The following is a 15,818-nucleotide window of genomic DNA, read 5'->3' on the forward strand; positions in this document are numbered from 1 at the left end:
TTTTTTTTTTTGCTGCATGGAGTCTTTAGGCCAGCAAAGTATCAGAGGAGGTGTAATTGAAGGGGCGGTGAGGGGATAGAGTAGCGGTTGGCCTGAAAGCTGCTATTAAAGCCAAATGGAGTGAACACCGTAAAACGGCCCCTGCCAACAGCTGTCCCACAATCGGAGCATTATATGCCAGGATCCTCAGGCACGCACCGCACACACATCATAGCTCCTCCTGCAGCTTCTGTTGCTGCAGCTGATGATGATGATGTTGAGTTTTACACAGCTAGGTCAACCACAATAATATGACGCTACTTTACCACAGTCATGCTTCCTAATCATGAAAACCTAGTAGAATAGATTTTTTTTCTTCTTTTACAGTGACTCAAAGTAGCTGCAGATTTGTATAATTAAAGTTACAGCAGGGCTTCAAGTCATAAAAAAATGACTAAGACACAGAGAGCAGGAGACAGCAGTGTGTGTGTGTGTGTGTGTGTGTTATATTTCACAAGCTCTCTTTTTTTAATATGGGGGGATATGATTTTACAAGCCTATGATTGATATGGCATTAAAAAAATACTAAGACACCTTCCTTAAATGTTTGGGAACTTGCACGACCCTTTTAATGGGTCGGGACCCCCACCAGGTGCTTCCATGCTTTCCGCGTCTTGCACCGTAAGTCTCCTGCAGAGTTAAGGTCGTTCCCCTCAAAAACACCGATGATTGTGTTCCCGCAAAGGGCCGTTTCAGGCTCAGAGTCCTCGTTAGAACAGCAAAGCAGAGAGGGCTGACTGAAGAGGAGTTGTTTCCACTGGATTAAATGGTTTCCCTGCAAGTCAATGAATATGTAATGACGTCTAACGAAACCGGTCACCGAGCTCAGATTTATCCTGAGCTTTGGTATACACATGCAGGCTCTTCTATTAAAGAGCCCTTGGAGGAGGAGAGAAAAGGGGACAGAAGAGGGATGCAAATCTCGAATGCAACTTTAAACTTGAGCCCTACATTCTCTTGGTCAATAGGGTGTAAAAAAAAAAGAGAAAGAGTTTAAGAGAGAAAAGAGTGCGAGATTTTCTCTCTTTCTTTCAAGTTTTGGGGGTGGGGATGAGTGCTGAATTTTCTTTTTCTTTTTTTTCCCTAAATCTCTTTGGAAATATTGTTTCTGATAAGCAGTCATGCCAATAATGTAATTGAACTGAGCTGATAAAAGAGGAGACGAGAGGGGGAGAAGAAGAAAGCGGGTTCCTTCACACTACGATTGTTAAAGATAGTTTTTTTCCCCCCCTTAGTATACCCGATAAAACATTGATTGTTGCAGTTAGTTGACCCGTAAAATTCGGGGGTTAGTTTTCTCCTCTGAGCTGAGCATATAATTATGCAAATAGCGATCTGACAGTGATCCGCTGGAGAGTGCTGAAGGAGTGTGTGTGTGCTTGTGTGTGTATTTGAGGGGTTGGGGGGAAGGTGGGTTGTCAGAGGGGTGGCATTCCAACTTTGTTTAATGCCTGGTTCCTTTTGGAGAGAGTTCATCTTCTGCAGGGGCGGCACGCACATCAGAGCGGACAGGGGCAAGCAAGCGTGACAACAACGCCCTTGAAGCAAAAATTGAAATATCAGCCTGTGGCAGCAGGACTTTTTTCCTTTCTTTCATATCATGCTTTCCACCCTCAGAGAAAGCTGACATTCAGCCCCCTGCTCCCCAAAATTTTAGCAGCTTTTGATCCTTTGCCGTTACGGTTCACTATGAAGCTGTCTGGTAAATTTGTCCGTCAGGAGCTGCTCCCAGTGGCTGAAAGCCTTATTCCAATCAGAAACACATCCTTCACACAGTGAACAAACTTCTGCCCAAACTTTCTCCAGTGATTAAAGCAAAAATCATTTTGGGAACTTTTACAAGCCAAACCTAAAGACACTGATGACACAAACTCTCAGAATTCAACTAATAACACTGCTTGTGTTCATTCAAGTTTTTATAGATTTAAAACAAAGACAAATGTAAAGGGGCACCTTTTGTGTGCATTTTACACAAAAGGTTCCCCTTAAATAAATCCCTTTAGCCACTGTGGTTACAGTGGCTAAAGGAAATGCAAGATAGTTTTGCACTTGCGGTTTGTTCTACCATCGTTAAAAGACACAAAAATGAACTGATTTCTTACAAAGGAATTTACGATGAATAATTGAACACGGTAATTTATAATAAACTTTTAAATCTAGCAAGGTGGCATATAAACCTCTTTGCTGACTGGAACTAAGGTCTGCCATTCCTCAGCATCAGTTGCATCAGGGTTTAGTGTAGCTAGCTAGTTTGACTTACTGCGTGATCTAAGCCGGTAAATAGAAATCCTGCTGAAATGTTAATATTAATTTCTTAGTGGGGTGTGTAAGCTTGTTCTGTACTGACAATGGCAGTCTCATTGTTAAAAAGCTCAGCATGCAAGTAAGTTTGAATTTAACATTAGCACTAAAGTTAAATTTGTGTGCAAAATGTTTTGAAATATGCATAAACATACTAGTACTACCACGTAGTATCTAAGAAGAAACCATATTTCATTTCTTGGTCCTATAAAGAATTTTTCTCTTTCATAATTTTTATGGCAATTCTAAAATTTTACAATGTTTTTAGTTTTTTATTTATTGTATAACCCATATGAGGAAACCTACCTGTCTGTTCTCTACTGGACACAAAACAAAACTAAGTAGCAATACCAGTTGACTGAACAAACATTTGCAGATAAATTTGAATCAAAACGTGTTGGCAGGATTTGTTGTTACAAAAGAAGCGAATACTTTTAGAATATAACTATCGCTGAACTATACTTTTGCACATCAGTATCCTTAAAAAAGACAATTATTTAATAACCCGAGAAAAAAAAAAAAAAACTCTTCCAGAGTGACAGCAGAAACTCTGGAGACGTCATTGTCAAAATAAAAGGAGAAAAATCTCCACATTCCTTATTAAAAAAAAAAAATCTAAACTGTAAAGAGGGTGGGTGGTACTTTACACTTGTTTTTCACAACCTCTGATATTACCATGAAATGTGTAAAATAGCCACACCTGCCAGATTGCAAATTGGTCTTAAGGCATTCATTAATTCCTGCTGGAAAATTTAACATTTCCTGCTGTCTGAACTATTTATCGCCTGCCTTTGATGGGAGCTGACTGGAGGTCAGAATTTATGATACCACCATATCATCGCTTTGGACAGAAGGCAGGTTGCTTAATTAAACTTTAAACACAGTTTCCCCCCACCCCACTCTGCATTAAAGCATGCATAAGAAGCTGTATGTATCCCGTAGAAGTTCAGAATCCTTTTTTTTGTTAAGACAGAGGGTTGAGGCCAGATCACTTGTGTGATTGAATGCCCCTCTTTAATCTGCGGGCCTGACACTGTGTGAGGGGTGCTCGCCTGGTTCCACTTGTTGTTCAGGGGGGTTAATGGAAAAGATTTCTAAAGATTTATTGAGGGGGCGTTTAATGACCCGATCGGTTTCCACCGTGTGAAAACAAATGATGCCGTAAAAACCTTTGCTGAGCTGGAGGTAGAGTGTGTGTGTGTGTGAGGGTGGGAGGGTTCCCAGTGTGACTGAATAACAAGCAAAAATAAAGACTTTTCAGTTTGTGGCTTGTTTTCATTTTGTCAAACTTCTAGCTGTGGACATCTGCAGTTTAATATATTTTTATGAAAGAGTTAGAAGCTTATCTGAAATGGAGCTTGTAAAAGCTAATAAAAAAACAAACAAAACAAAGTTGGACAGCTTAAAAACTTTTTATAAAAGAAAAACAAAAAAGTTCTTCTCCGCCAGACAGCTTGTTGAATTCGCAGAGACAATGACTCGGGTCATGTTACATCCGGCTGCTCAACTTTCCCATCCCACTTTCAGACCACATCTTCCTCACTTTACGAAAGCATCTGTCTCAGTGGCACTGGGACCGAGTCATTACTTTGCAAGTCACAACTAAGCGTCAAGTCTTTCCACTTAAGTCCCAAGTGTATTCTAGTGATCTGAATTTTTTATTCACCGGGATACAAAAACAAAAACAAAAAAATGTAGATGGCTTATGAAAACACAAGTGAACAACACTAATAAATAAATAAAGCAGTTTGTTCATCAAATCAAAGACTTTATGTCTTCTACAACAGGATAAATCTGGACTGGAATATTTTATGTGTAAGTAGCAAAATCAAGGATCTTCCAGTAGTAAATGTAGCCTTCAGAGGGGCCACAAAACGTGCTGAGCGTAGAGTCTATATTAAACTGATATGAGGTTCAACCTCAGGAATCGTAAGACAACAAACCCTAAAGGAGCTCTTGACAAATGTTTAAGATGACTCACAAAAAGGCATTTTTAATTAATGATTCCTAGATGGATAGTACTGTGTGAGATTTAAAGAATTAAAAAAAAAAAAAAAACATGAAAAGTGACCACTTGGAAAGCCAGGTGAATGTGGGATTTCAAAGCTCCACACTGATTTGTGGCTGTATGAAGCAATGTGACAACTCACCAGAATCAGGACTTTTTTGGAAAAATTTGTTTTCCATTGAGAGGTAGAGTCATTGTGGCTGCAGATTCCAGGTTTTGACACGTATCTTCTGATAAAGAATAAAGAATTCTTTATAAAGAATATCTTTGTAAAACAACACAACACAATCTCATATGCACAGACACCGTGGTCCCTTTATCATTCCTTATTCCTTTAACTCTCCACTTGGGATTTGTTCCAATCTGTAAAAGTGGAACCTTATGCACTTTGTTGCTTAACAATTTAAAACCTTAGTAGAAATCTGATCAGGAATTTTCTGGGCCCCAGAAAAACGGGTCTATAGCCCAAAATCATAACATGCAAGTGCCAAGTCCTAAAATTTGAATTTTAGGACTTGTCATTAACAAGCCATCTTAAGAAATATATAATCTAATCACAGAATATTTGTAGAAAGAAAAAAAAACCATAATTGATGTTCAAATCTCAAGGCTTCTGAGATTTCATCAAGTTGAGTTTGAAGTCGTTACATTTGTGACTTGAGGCCAAATTATGTGACTGAACAACTCTACTCTGATTTACTACGTACTCAGCTGCAGATGCATCAAATCTAACATGCTGCATCAAATTTTATTTAAACAGGAAGGCAAAATCTCTTTCTTCAGGACCGCCTGCCAAGAGGCACACCAATATAAATGCTTGGCAATGATACAGAATGAAACAAACCGCTCACAAGCTGTAAAAAAAACTAAATTGGAGGATTCAAGCATAATTGTTCAATCTTTTAGTTGAAAAATGTTCTCAAAAGGCTCTGTGAATACGGTGCTGCATACAAACAAGTTACTCTCCCAAAATCTGTGCAGATGCTGGGGCCTCTGAAAAGAAGCCAGTGAACTTTTCCCTGTTGTTGTTGGAGACAAGAATCGAAATAGATAAAGATGTAATTTTTCCCAGCATTGCTTTATAAATGAATGTAACCCAGTGGTGTTCCCTCTTTACAATGAGGAAATGCCAGACAAGCAGAGTGTAAAAACCACAGTGATGCGTTGTGACAGCAGAGTTTGTAATGTAACATTTTCCAGCAGGGATTAATGAATGCCCTAAGACCAATTTGCAATCTGGCTGTGATGACTTGTGATCAAGCAGTGAAGAGCTGAGGAAAGCATGCAAACATTTAAAAAACAAATCAACTGAACAGTCCAGTTTAGTTTATAGACCACAAAAAGTAAAACCAGAAGACAAATAACCAGACAACAGTTTGAAAATAAAGATGCATAGTTAATTTATTTCCTTTTGCTTTAATATGGGTCAATCAGGATAAAATAAAATGATGTAAAAAAAAAAAATGTGATTACTGATTACTGATGCAGAGGTGTTCATTTTTACAATTTTGCACAAACATTAATCAACAGACGGAGGAAAAAAAAAAAAAATGTAAAAAGAAATCCATGCCTTGGCTATACACTGGGAGATTTTAGGATAAAACAATTAGAACCAATATAACAAATAACAACCTGCATAAAATAAAAATAAAATCTTCAAGAGCAATTTATTTGCAGACTGTGCTTTGGATCTTTAGTTCTTTTCACATATGGCTTGTTGGATATTAAAAAAAAAAACAAACAACAAAACAGCGAGGAGAGCGTTGTTTACTCCTAAGGCAACAATACACAAATTCTAGAGTGAGAAATTAACTGATCGTAGCTGAAAAGCACAAAGGCGAGCTGTGGTATCTTGAAATGAGAGCCGTCAAATATCAAATAATAAGCCAACTTCTTAGCTGAAACCTGGAGAGATCTAAATCAAATTAAAAGGAAATTAGGCTCGCAACCACCAGGCACACTTGTCTCATTACAGCAGAAAGATAATCCACAAACGCCTTAAACCACAGACACACGGAGCAGGAGAGGCAGGGTTTCACAATATTGGAAAAAAAGAGGGAAGTGTATGTTTGACAATGCGACTAAGGTATCATAAGATTCTGTTTCAAGTTTGAGTTTTTACTAATGTCAAGACACATTAGAAATGTATTCCATTAAGCTCCGAGTGGTTTATAAAACACAGCGGCTTTATGAAAAAATCTTTAACATGTTTGTGTCACGCAGTCAGATTATGGGAGCTGAGCAGGAAGCCGATTTTGACAGGTCTAAGTACACACAAAGAGTACTTGAGTGGAAAGTGAAGAAAAAAAAAGAGAAGATATGTTACAATTCTCCAACTTCTAAGGAAATATCATTCTGGGTCAGAATAATATTGAAGTCTAGGATTTCCTGACATGTGTAAGGCGATATATTGGGCTTTTATGAGTGTTGTGGGCTGACTTTTGGCTCCCGTTAAAATGAGATATCACTCAAACCCCATCTTGGCGCTTGGCTTAAGTGATTTTTAAAAACGCTCGGTGTCCTGCTTTTTTTTTTTTTTTTTGTCTTCTTCATATTCAGAACAGGTTGTGTTTGTATTATTTGTTTCATCACATTCAATCAGCTACACACATCCATTTTAGGGATATCACATGAGGAAAAATAAAGGACAAAAAAACAAGAAAAACTAAACTTTTGCAAAAATAAACACCAGCTTCTTTGTTAAATTACAAAACATTGTTTATGGGAAGTATTACTGTATAAGAACAAATTCAGTTTAAACTTGAGGACAAAAAATAATCTCATTAAAAGAAGTAGCATTCGGAAGAAAAAAATCATAGCAGACTGATTGAGAAAAATCAAGTTTAAAAGCTGAAAATAGACACAAAAAACTTAATTTTTAAGAAATAGATATTAGAGATGATTCCGTCTTATTAAAAATTTTCAGCAGAGAAAGGAAATGCTGGAAAAAGCCCAAAAGAACACGCTAGCAGGATTGAAATGATGGTGAACTTTAGGACATGTCACTAGAACTGATTGCAGGGTAAAACAGTGGAGAGCAGGAAGAGAGACACAGAAAGGGAAAGAGGCTGAGCAGTGCAGACAGGATGGGGTTGGGTTGGGGTGGGGGGGCATTAGCTCACTTCAGGCTGATGTCAGGACAATTAGAGGTGCACCACGGCGCATTGTGTACAGCGCCTGTCAGCCTTAATCTCCGTTGCTGCGGCCCGCACCCGCAGCCGGGCCACAGCCCACGGGAAGCGCTAACACTCAGGTCCATATTGCTTTGACAGTTGCAGTCATCTAGGGGTAATGCAAAACGTTATTGTGGTGTATACGTGGTGACCCCAGCACTCTTGTCTCAAACAACAAGGCGACTGAGTGGGCACAAAGCCGGGATGGTGCTGGAGGGGACGGCGAAGAGGTTAAAGGGGGGGAGGATGGAGAGAAGAACAAAAATTAGGAAGGGGGAAATTTCTGCACTCCCCGATCTGATGCACAGCTGAGAATGTCCTGCTTGTCCAAGTCAATGCTGAGCGCTTTCTATAAATCCTGGTGTTTGTTTTTCAAAGAGCCGCTACGTGTGGTGACAACGTTGGAGTTCTCTTCGGCTTCCTCTTCCTCCTTCGTCTTCAGGACTTCGTTGAAGAACCTGAAGATGGACTCAAAACTCATCCAGGAGGTCAGTTCATGCCTCTCAGTGCCTGCAATACAGAAAACAAACACACACGTGCGTATTTAGAAATTTGTTTACTGTGATGCGTCCAACATATTTAAAAACTCAAATCTTCTGCATTCTACTGTATACAACTACATCAGAACCTCAGAGAACAGAAACGATAAAAGTCAGCATAATCAAAGAGCTGACTTTCACTACCAGTCATGCTACTTACTACTTATAGTGAACCAAAAACCACCTTCTTGTGTAGGTTTGTTGTGTTCACTACTTTGCTCATGGTACATGGCAAAAAATACATTTTGTAGTTTTCTTAAAAAAAAAAAAAAGTCCCTTTTAGTTTTTTATTTTAAGCCATTCCAGCACCTCAGCTGTAGCTCGGTCCAGAGCCGTCATTGGCCCCACAAATCAACATTTTCATAGCCTCACCTGTTTGTTTAGGTGAATGGCCAGGTCTTGAAGTGTGGAAACACACTTCCCATTTTCAAATAATAAAAGAGTGGTTTTTGAGACATTGTGTTAGAACCTAATTTTGGTCTCAACCTGACTGACAGGTCTGCTCTGTTTTTAGTCTTCATAATGCTGCATTTTTAAAATTATTCTCAAAGAAATCTTTAACGCCTTCACAGAACAGTTATTTTTATGCTACCATCAAAGTATCAACAGATTAACTCTATTTAGCAACACTGGAAAGCAACTGGATTCACTGAACTTTATTTAAGGTCCTAAGACTAAAGGGGGAGCTGAACACAAAAGCACACAGTACTTTTCAAATTTTTAGTTTTAAAAATATATTAAAACTATATTTCTTTTTTTTTCTTTTACCTCTTAATTACCCACTAATTTATTTTGGTCAGTCATAAAAAATACATTGAAATGTGTGCCTGCACTTTGACAAAATGTAAAGAAGTTCAATGGGTATCAAAACTTTTTCAAGGCACTGCTACCAATCATAATGGAATTAGATAGTAAGTCTTTTGAGGCCCACCAATCAGTATGTAGAACTAAGGCCTTATGCGTGAGAGCAATGGCAGCCTCTGACCCATTAGTCCAGTGGGACGGCTTTAATGTATTATCCAAGCGGATACCCGATAATCAACAGCGCCACATGTCCGAGGAGATGGAAAGTGGTCCTTCCAACAAAACCAGAGATATGCACAATGGGTGCACTAAGAGAAACCAGTGGAGCGGTAGTCATTCATTCTAAGGGGCTGATTGAGGAAAGTCAACCCAGAAGCTGGAGAGACATAACCAGCCAACATATCAGATGATCTGGCAGTACCTAGAAGGGAGGCAACAGTGCTGGGTTTCCTTCTGACCTCCTCCGGGTTAGCAAGTTCCCAAGTTGGGGGTCGCCCTGCAACTTGAAATTTGGTACACTCGCCTTGGGTTTCTTTGGGTAAGGGCTTCATCGGCCAGATATTTAGTTGGATAGCTTGTAAACTCAGTGGCAGCTATTCCTGCTACAGATTCTAATGAAGCATAGATGATAATACCAGATTACACTTTTAGTTCTTGTTCAAGGTTATTTAAGATGAGGTGCTAATAGATAATTGATTGTCACTGCAGCCACCGGTCAACAGCTCAGCTGGTTAGCAACACCACTGTAACTTGACCTTAACAGCCTCAATGAGATGGCCCTATGTACACTAGAAAGGGAGAGCAGGATGGCATTAAGAGGATGTTAAATGTTCTAAGCAACTTTAGGGCAGAAAAATTATATTTCAGCACATATTGGCTTGTAAATTTGTTTTTTTTACTTATTTGATAACAAATCAGGTTGTTTGAACCTTAAGATTTTTATATCTACCATAAAAAATCAGCTAAAAACATACTGTCAAACAACAAGAGTTTACATCTTGAAACGTTTTGTAACGTGTAAAAAATTAGTACATATAGATAGACTCTATTACTGCAGCTTCTCTCTCCCCTCTTTGATCCTTCCAGCATTCTCCTGTGTACCTTGAATCGGCTATAAAATCTAGACTTAAAGACCGCAGGGATACAATTAGGAAGTACCTTAAAGGCTCTCTCACCATAGACAGGCCTCTGATGACCGCTGCTCTGACCCTGTGTTTATTAGATTGAACCCGACTCTGACGCATCAATGGAGACTCCATATGTTCACGTGTGCGAGTGTTTTACGTGTGTGACTGTAAGACCCGAGGCAACTGTGAGGTTCTAGGAATGGATTTGGGTTTAGTTCCTGCAGGTGTGCTCTGTGTTTGTGTAATTTGTATGTGGGAGAATGTACATGGGGAGAAGCAGTTCTGATCTCTCTGAGATAAGGGACTGCACTGCGAGTTATATAGCAAGCAGATGGCAGTCAGTGCCTAGGGTCAAATTTACTGGCCCGGCAATCATGGTAGTCAATAACCCCGCTCTCTCGATGACTCTGCTACCTGTGTAGGGCTCATCACAACACCCATCGCTGGGAACTGGAGACACAGCCTTCTCACACCTCTAATCTATCATTTATATCCAATTTGAGGCAATGTGATCTTTTTTTCACCTCTCCTATTTTCCCTCACTTGTTGGCTTCTATCTCACTATTGTTTTTACTTCTGTTTTGTCCTCCTTTTTTGTCTCCAGCAGATCGATGCGGCAGCGTTCGCTCGTTCACCCTGAACTGGTGGTGAACTCCCCCCGCACGCCGCCAGCCTCTCCGCCCTACTCCACCGCATTCGAGGGTCACCATGGGGGTGTCTCTGTGCTAATATGCAGATGAGCTGCTGCCCCTCCAATGACTCGGATGTTAAGCTCCACCTCCCTTTAGAGGGTTGAAGGCTTTGAGATTAAGTCTTCTCCCTTCACTCTCATATATAGACATAAATTGTCTCTCATATGAAATGTGCCAAATTGCATCCACTCTTATTTCTAAAGCTTAACGACAAAATTCACAATGCACATGCTTTGACAGAAGAAAAACATTACAAAGTAATATATAAACAACATAGTTCAATGGGGAATGGACCTTGTAAAAAATGAGTAGCCAAAAATACAGGCAAACAGTATATGTTTATCTAAGACTTTATCAATATTCAGGTGAATTAGATTTTTTTTTTTTGAGTATTTATCATGTACTGCAATGTAATAGCCACATTTTTGTAACTTTACAAGCTTTTTAATCTGGCATATAACTCCAAAACTGAGATTGTATATTTATATTTCCTTAACTGTTTATGACACATGTATAAAACTACTGCTATCATAGAATAAAGTTTTTATATTTAGTAAAAAGCCTTTTAAAACTGAGCAAATCAGATAAAAAATTCAGGCAACAAAGAATACTGTAAAAAAAAAAAAAATACAGGTTTTTGTACAATTCTAATTGTGATTGAACCTAATGGGTTGATAGCTAAATTAATAAGGGCAACTGAATGAAGACAATGCAACACAAAGTAATGGGCAAAACTTTTTTGTACTCTTAACTACAAATTACACCTCGTGTTTAAGCAATAAACATATAAACAACATAGTTCAAAACAGAGGAGATTATTAGCTTGGTGTGCTCCTGACAGTTGAAGTGAGATTGAACACTGTGTAAGATTGGAAGAGCAGCCTGAGAAAAAAAATCTGAAACATTTTAAGTCTGGTAAATAACTTGCAGAGATGTCAAAAAATGTTTTAGAACAAATTTCTAGTTATACTTTTTATGTTTTTTAAAATTCGATTTGAATGATCTATGAAAAGCATATTAGTTGTTTGGTAGGCAATTTTTTTGGACAGCTATATAGAAAAATAAATAAATAAATAAAACAAAAACAACAAAGAGAGGGGGCAAGCAGGAACCAAGGAGATGACTGAATTGAAACAACAACAGACAGAAAAAACATCTCCAGTAATAATAATAATAATAATCAGAATGTACTTCTAATTAGAGTTGGTTAGCAGAAAAAAAAAGTTTTTACAATAAGGACAGCTGGTCTGAAACTGATGAAACACATTCACAGTTCTGTGGAGAAGTTTAACTGTGAGGCAGGAAATATCTGGTGCAGAAACATGCTCTGTGGTGAGGTCACCCGCATGTTCTCTCTGCTGAGGTCAAGACACAGTTTTGATGGCCGGGCTGGCCAGCGGCTTGCGGCTGACCATCCTGAGTGAGTGTGTTTTCCCAAACTCGGTGAGGCCGGCTCATTATGTGGCAAGCAGAGAGAAGCATTTGATCCTGGATGTTTAGCATCCTCCTCTCTGTCACAGCCACTGGAGCCCTCTCTGGGTAATTGACTGGCTGTTTGATCTCTCTCTGACTCGACATTACTACACACATTTACACACACGGACAAACGCGTTTATCTTGCAAGTGTCTGCTCAATGCCCACAGTTACTCGTGCCAAAAGCACACAGTTATGATGATTTGTGTGCTGAGGAGGAATCTAAGAGAGGAGCAGAGTGAGTTTTGAGCTGAAAACAGGGAAACTCGTGCATAGCTGAAGGCCATGCTTTCTTCCCTCTGCACCAAATGCTGCATGCTGTTACAAATGGTAATCGGCTGTGATTGTCACAAATTTCAAAACAAACGCTAGGTGACTGAAAAGCCAAAGTGACGCCCCGAGTGATACTCCGACAGGAGCTGCGAATCAAAGCATGCCGACTATAATTAGGTTCCATCTGGGCTACATTATTTAAAGCCGCACCAGTTAATTGCTTGTGTACAAATGGCCTATTTTATTTGAATCAAATTCTTTTTTATTCATAATTACACTGATGTGAAGGGGAGAATATCTCTTTGCTACAGTTATAATATAAATACATATTCAAATTAAGGATGCTTTGAGGCGAGGCAGAACGTAAAATGATGACACTTTTATTTTTGGGAGTTGATTTTCTTTAAACAATTAAGAGTGCTTAAAAAAATACTGACATTTGGGTTAAATATTTAATGAACTCCAATTAAAAAAAGAGATTAGTCCTGATATAATCATTAAGCAGAAATCAGAAAGGCAGAATTCCTGAAAGACAGTATTTATAGAATAGACAAAAATATTGATGCGAGTATTTTCATTTTCTCATTTCCTTTCCTTTCTTTTTTTTAAAGAAAACACCAGATAAAAAAGCACAACACACAAATAGAGGATTGTCTTATCAACTTCCCATCAAATGTAACCTCAGCCTTAGTTGTATCTCTATGTGGGGCCACAGCAGAGCACTGTGGGAGCACGCTTGGGCTACTTGTAACCTTAGCAGTGTTTCTACTTGTGGAAACTATCTGATCTGCATCGCCGGGAGAGAATCGCTGTCTGTATCCTGGTTGTCAGAAGATCAGATTTCCACCCCGACTTTTTCTGATATTAGATGGTCCTTTGCAGTGTGTGTGTGCAGAATATGAGTGGTGGTCAAACCTCGACGTATGCTCGTCCCCGAGCAATGCCTACGCATGTACAGTACAGTTTTTGTGTATTGTCACTTTATGTACAAACATGCTTAAAGGTCAAGGATGCCATTTTCCTCCATATGGCTCTTTGTTCTGGATGGTGCGACACGTTGCCAGTGAAGACGAGGCCAAAGAGAAACGCAAGCAGGTGACAGGTGGTCAGCCACACTGTTGGAGCAAGGCTGCCCTATCTAACAAAGCATGTGGATGCCATCTTCAGCCAGAAATCAAATTAACCCATAAATACAATCTTAAATTGTCACTCAGAGTAGGACAGTCACATTAAATGGAGCTTAAAATAGATAAAATCAGATATATGTCTGCCAAACAATATGTTTGACTAAAGGAAGATGAAAATAACATCACTTTGCTTACTTTAATCAAACCAGAGAAAATTACCCAAAACAGAGCTTGTTTGATTAAACCAGTTTCACCACTGTTACCTCTTCATTGAAATTCATTTGTAATGCCTGTTTGTAAGTGGGGTCCACCCCGCTTCCCCTCACGTTTCTGTCATCCTGCTTTTAATTGCTTTGCTTATTACTGTGTGTTGTTGTTAGACAAAAACAAGGCAGAACTCATTACGCATCCAGAGATGAGGAACCTGAATCACTTCCTACGGGGGCTGCTCAGGGGACTTTGTATTTCCAAAGCAAAATAAAAAAAAGAGGGAGTGAGAAGAGAATCAAGACAAGGACCAGAAAGAGAATATCACATTAACTGGTTGATATTATCACCCAGTCTCTGCTACTGTTTTCAATAAAATGGTCTAGAGAGGAAAAAACTGTGACAAGAATAAATCTCTCATCACAGTGCCTTGCAAACATATTTACACTCAAACTTTGTATATACTGTAACACTATAATAAACAAAGTATATGTATTACATTGGGATTTTATGTGATAAACCGACAATTACAATGAAAGGAGAAAGGGAAATGATATATGATTATAAAAATATGTGTTCAGTCCCAATACATACCAGGACTTTTTGGAACCGTGTTTTGCTGTAATTATGGAGTTAGACGTTTTTTGGGTTATGTCTTTATCGGCTTTACACATCTGTAGACTGAATATTTTGACAGTTTCACTTTGCATGACAGCTCAGTCATGTGAGTCATGAGCGTCTGTGAAAATCTGTGAAAGTCTTGCCAAAGATCTTCAAGGGGATTTAGGGCTGGACGTTGGCTGATTCAAACAGACCATGATTTTCTGTAATACTGTCTCTAATACTGTCAGTTAAGGTGGATGGCTATGTCTAAATAAGTTTACATTTTTGTCATGACATCAATTGTTAGAAAATGGATTGAGCGGTGCTCCTTGAGATCTTTAGAGTTTAGGATATTATTCTGAAACCTAAACCAATTTGGGCAACTTGGTGTTTTTTCTTTTTGTTTTTGGAAAGGGGGTTGGGAGAGTCAAATAAAATAGTGTTAAACAGAAATGTAAACCCCATTTGTCTGATACTATACTTTGTGTTGGTCTGCCACACAATGGAAGTTTCCCTGAAACATTGAAGTTTCACGGTATAAACAATATAATAATTTGAAAAGTTCGAGGGGTATGAAAACTTTTGCAAGGCATTGTACTTTTTATGCCTCATTTAGTTAAACCCTTTAATGCTTCCTCTTCAACCTATTTCCCTCTCTGACCAGACTGTCAGACTGGACTGAGTGCTTTTTTGTTTTAACTGGGAAGAGTGGCCTTGGCTGTCATAAAAGACACTCGCTTTTATAGAGTTGGAGCGAAGTATTTACAAGATAACCCTGGTCCTTGGACCGTGCAATTTGATACCAGTGTCAGACGCTCTTCTCGCCAGTAAAAATTGAAAGGTCCAAACATCCCTTCCCCTCTACATAACCTCTCAATGTCAGCAGCTTTAGTGAGCTCTGAGGAAAGTGGTTGAGATGCATGTGAATAAGATGAGATACATATTTGTGGAGTTTAATAAAGAGTTTGGCTCCACCTTAGCTTGTTCAGTGTAAAGAGTTTAACAGAGAATATCTATATAGAAATAATAGAATAAAGCTGAATCTGTAGAGCTATTGCCTCTTGTTATTTTAGGGAAAGACAGATTGATACAGTACAAATCTCTTGAGAAAAAACACACATTGCACTGTGATTTGAAGGAAAGAAATGAACACAGAAATATTTGATAAATTCTTTATTTGAAAATTGCGCCTGAAGAGCCCTACAAAACTATTAATAACCCCATAACATTTCCACATATAGCCGAGTTGGTTTTTCACATAAACTCCAAGAAAACACATGGAAGTTTGTGGCTGAATGATGACGAGATGTGAAAAAGTTCAAGAGGAATATATATTTTAGCACTGTGCCGTGCTGCAACTGTCAGACAGTGTTCACTTTAGGATGTCCAAGATTTCTTGTTTTAAAAATATGCATAAAACTGTTGTTTTAAAGCGAAGCATCTGGGTAATA

The 15,818-nt window shown here is 38.7% G+C and overlaps 1 protein-coding gene and 1 long non-coding RNA gene across 2 annotated transcripts in view; one reads left to right on the forward strand and one right to left on the reverse strand.

Annotated features, from left to right (window-relative positions):
• The window catches only part of LOC116729117 (uncharacterized), a 31,658-nt gene extending 16,241 nt beyond the window's left edge, over positions 1-15,417 (forward strand). Inside the window, exons 2-3 of the long non-coding RNA XR_004341074.1 lie at positions 7,900-8,009; positions 10,596-15,417. This is a non-coding gene — a long non-coding RNA (uncharacterized LOC116729117). The remainder of the gene's footprint in view (positions 1-7,899; positions 8,010-10,595) is intronic.
• The window catches only part of arb2a (ARB2 cotranscriptional regulator A), a 161,548-nt gene continuing 151,461 nt past the window's right edge, over positions 5,732-15,818 (reverse strand). The window contains exon 11 of the mRNA XM_032577461.1: positions 5,732-8,031. Within this exon, the coding sequence (XP_032433352.1) occupies positions 7,871-8,031 (161 nt within the window). The 3' untranslated portion in view covers positions 5,732-7,870. The remainder of the gene's footprint in view (positions 8,032-15,818) is intronic.

The sequence above is a fragment of the Xiphophorus hellerii genome, chromosome 12, assembly GCF_003331165.1.
Source record: "Xiphophorus hellerii strain 12219 chromosome 12, Xiphophorus_hellerii-4.1, whole genome shotgun sequence".
Taxonomy (NCBI): Eukaryota; Metazoa; Chordata; class Actinopteri; order Cyprinodontiformes; family Poeciliidae; genus Xiphophorus; species Xiphophorus hellerii.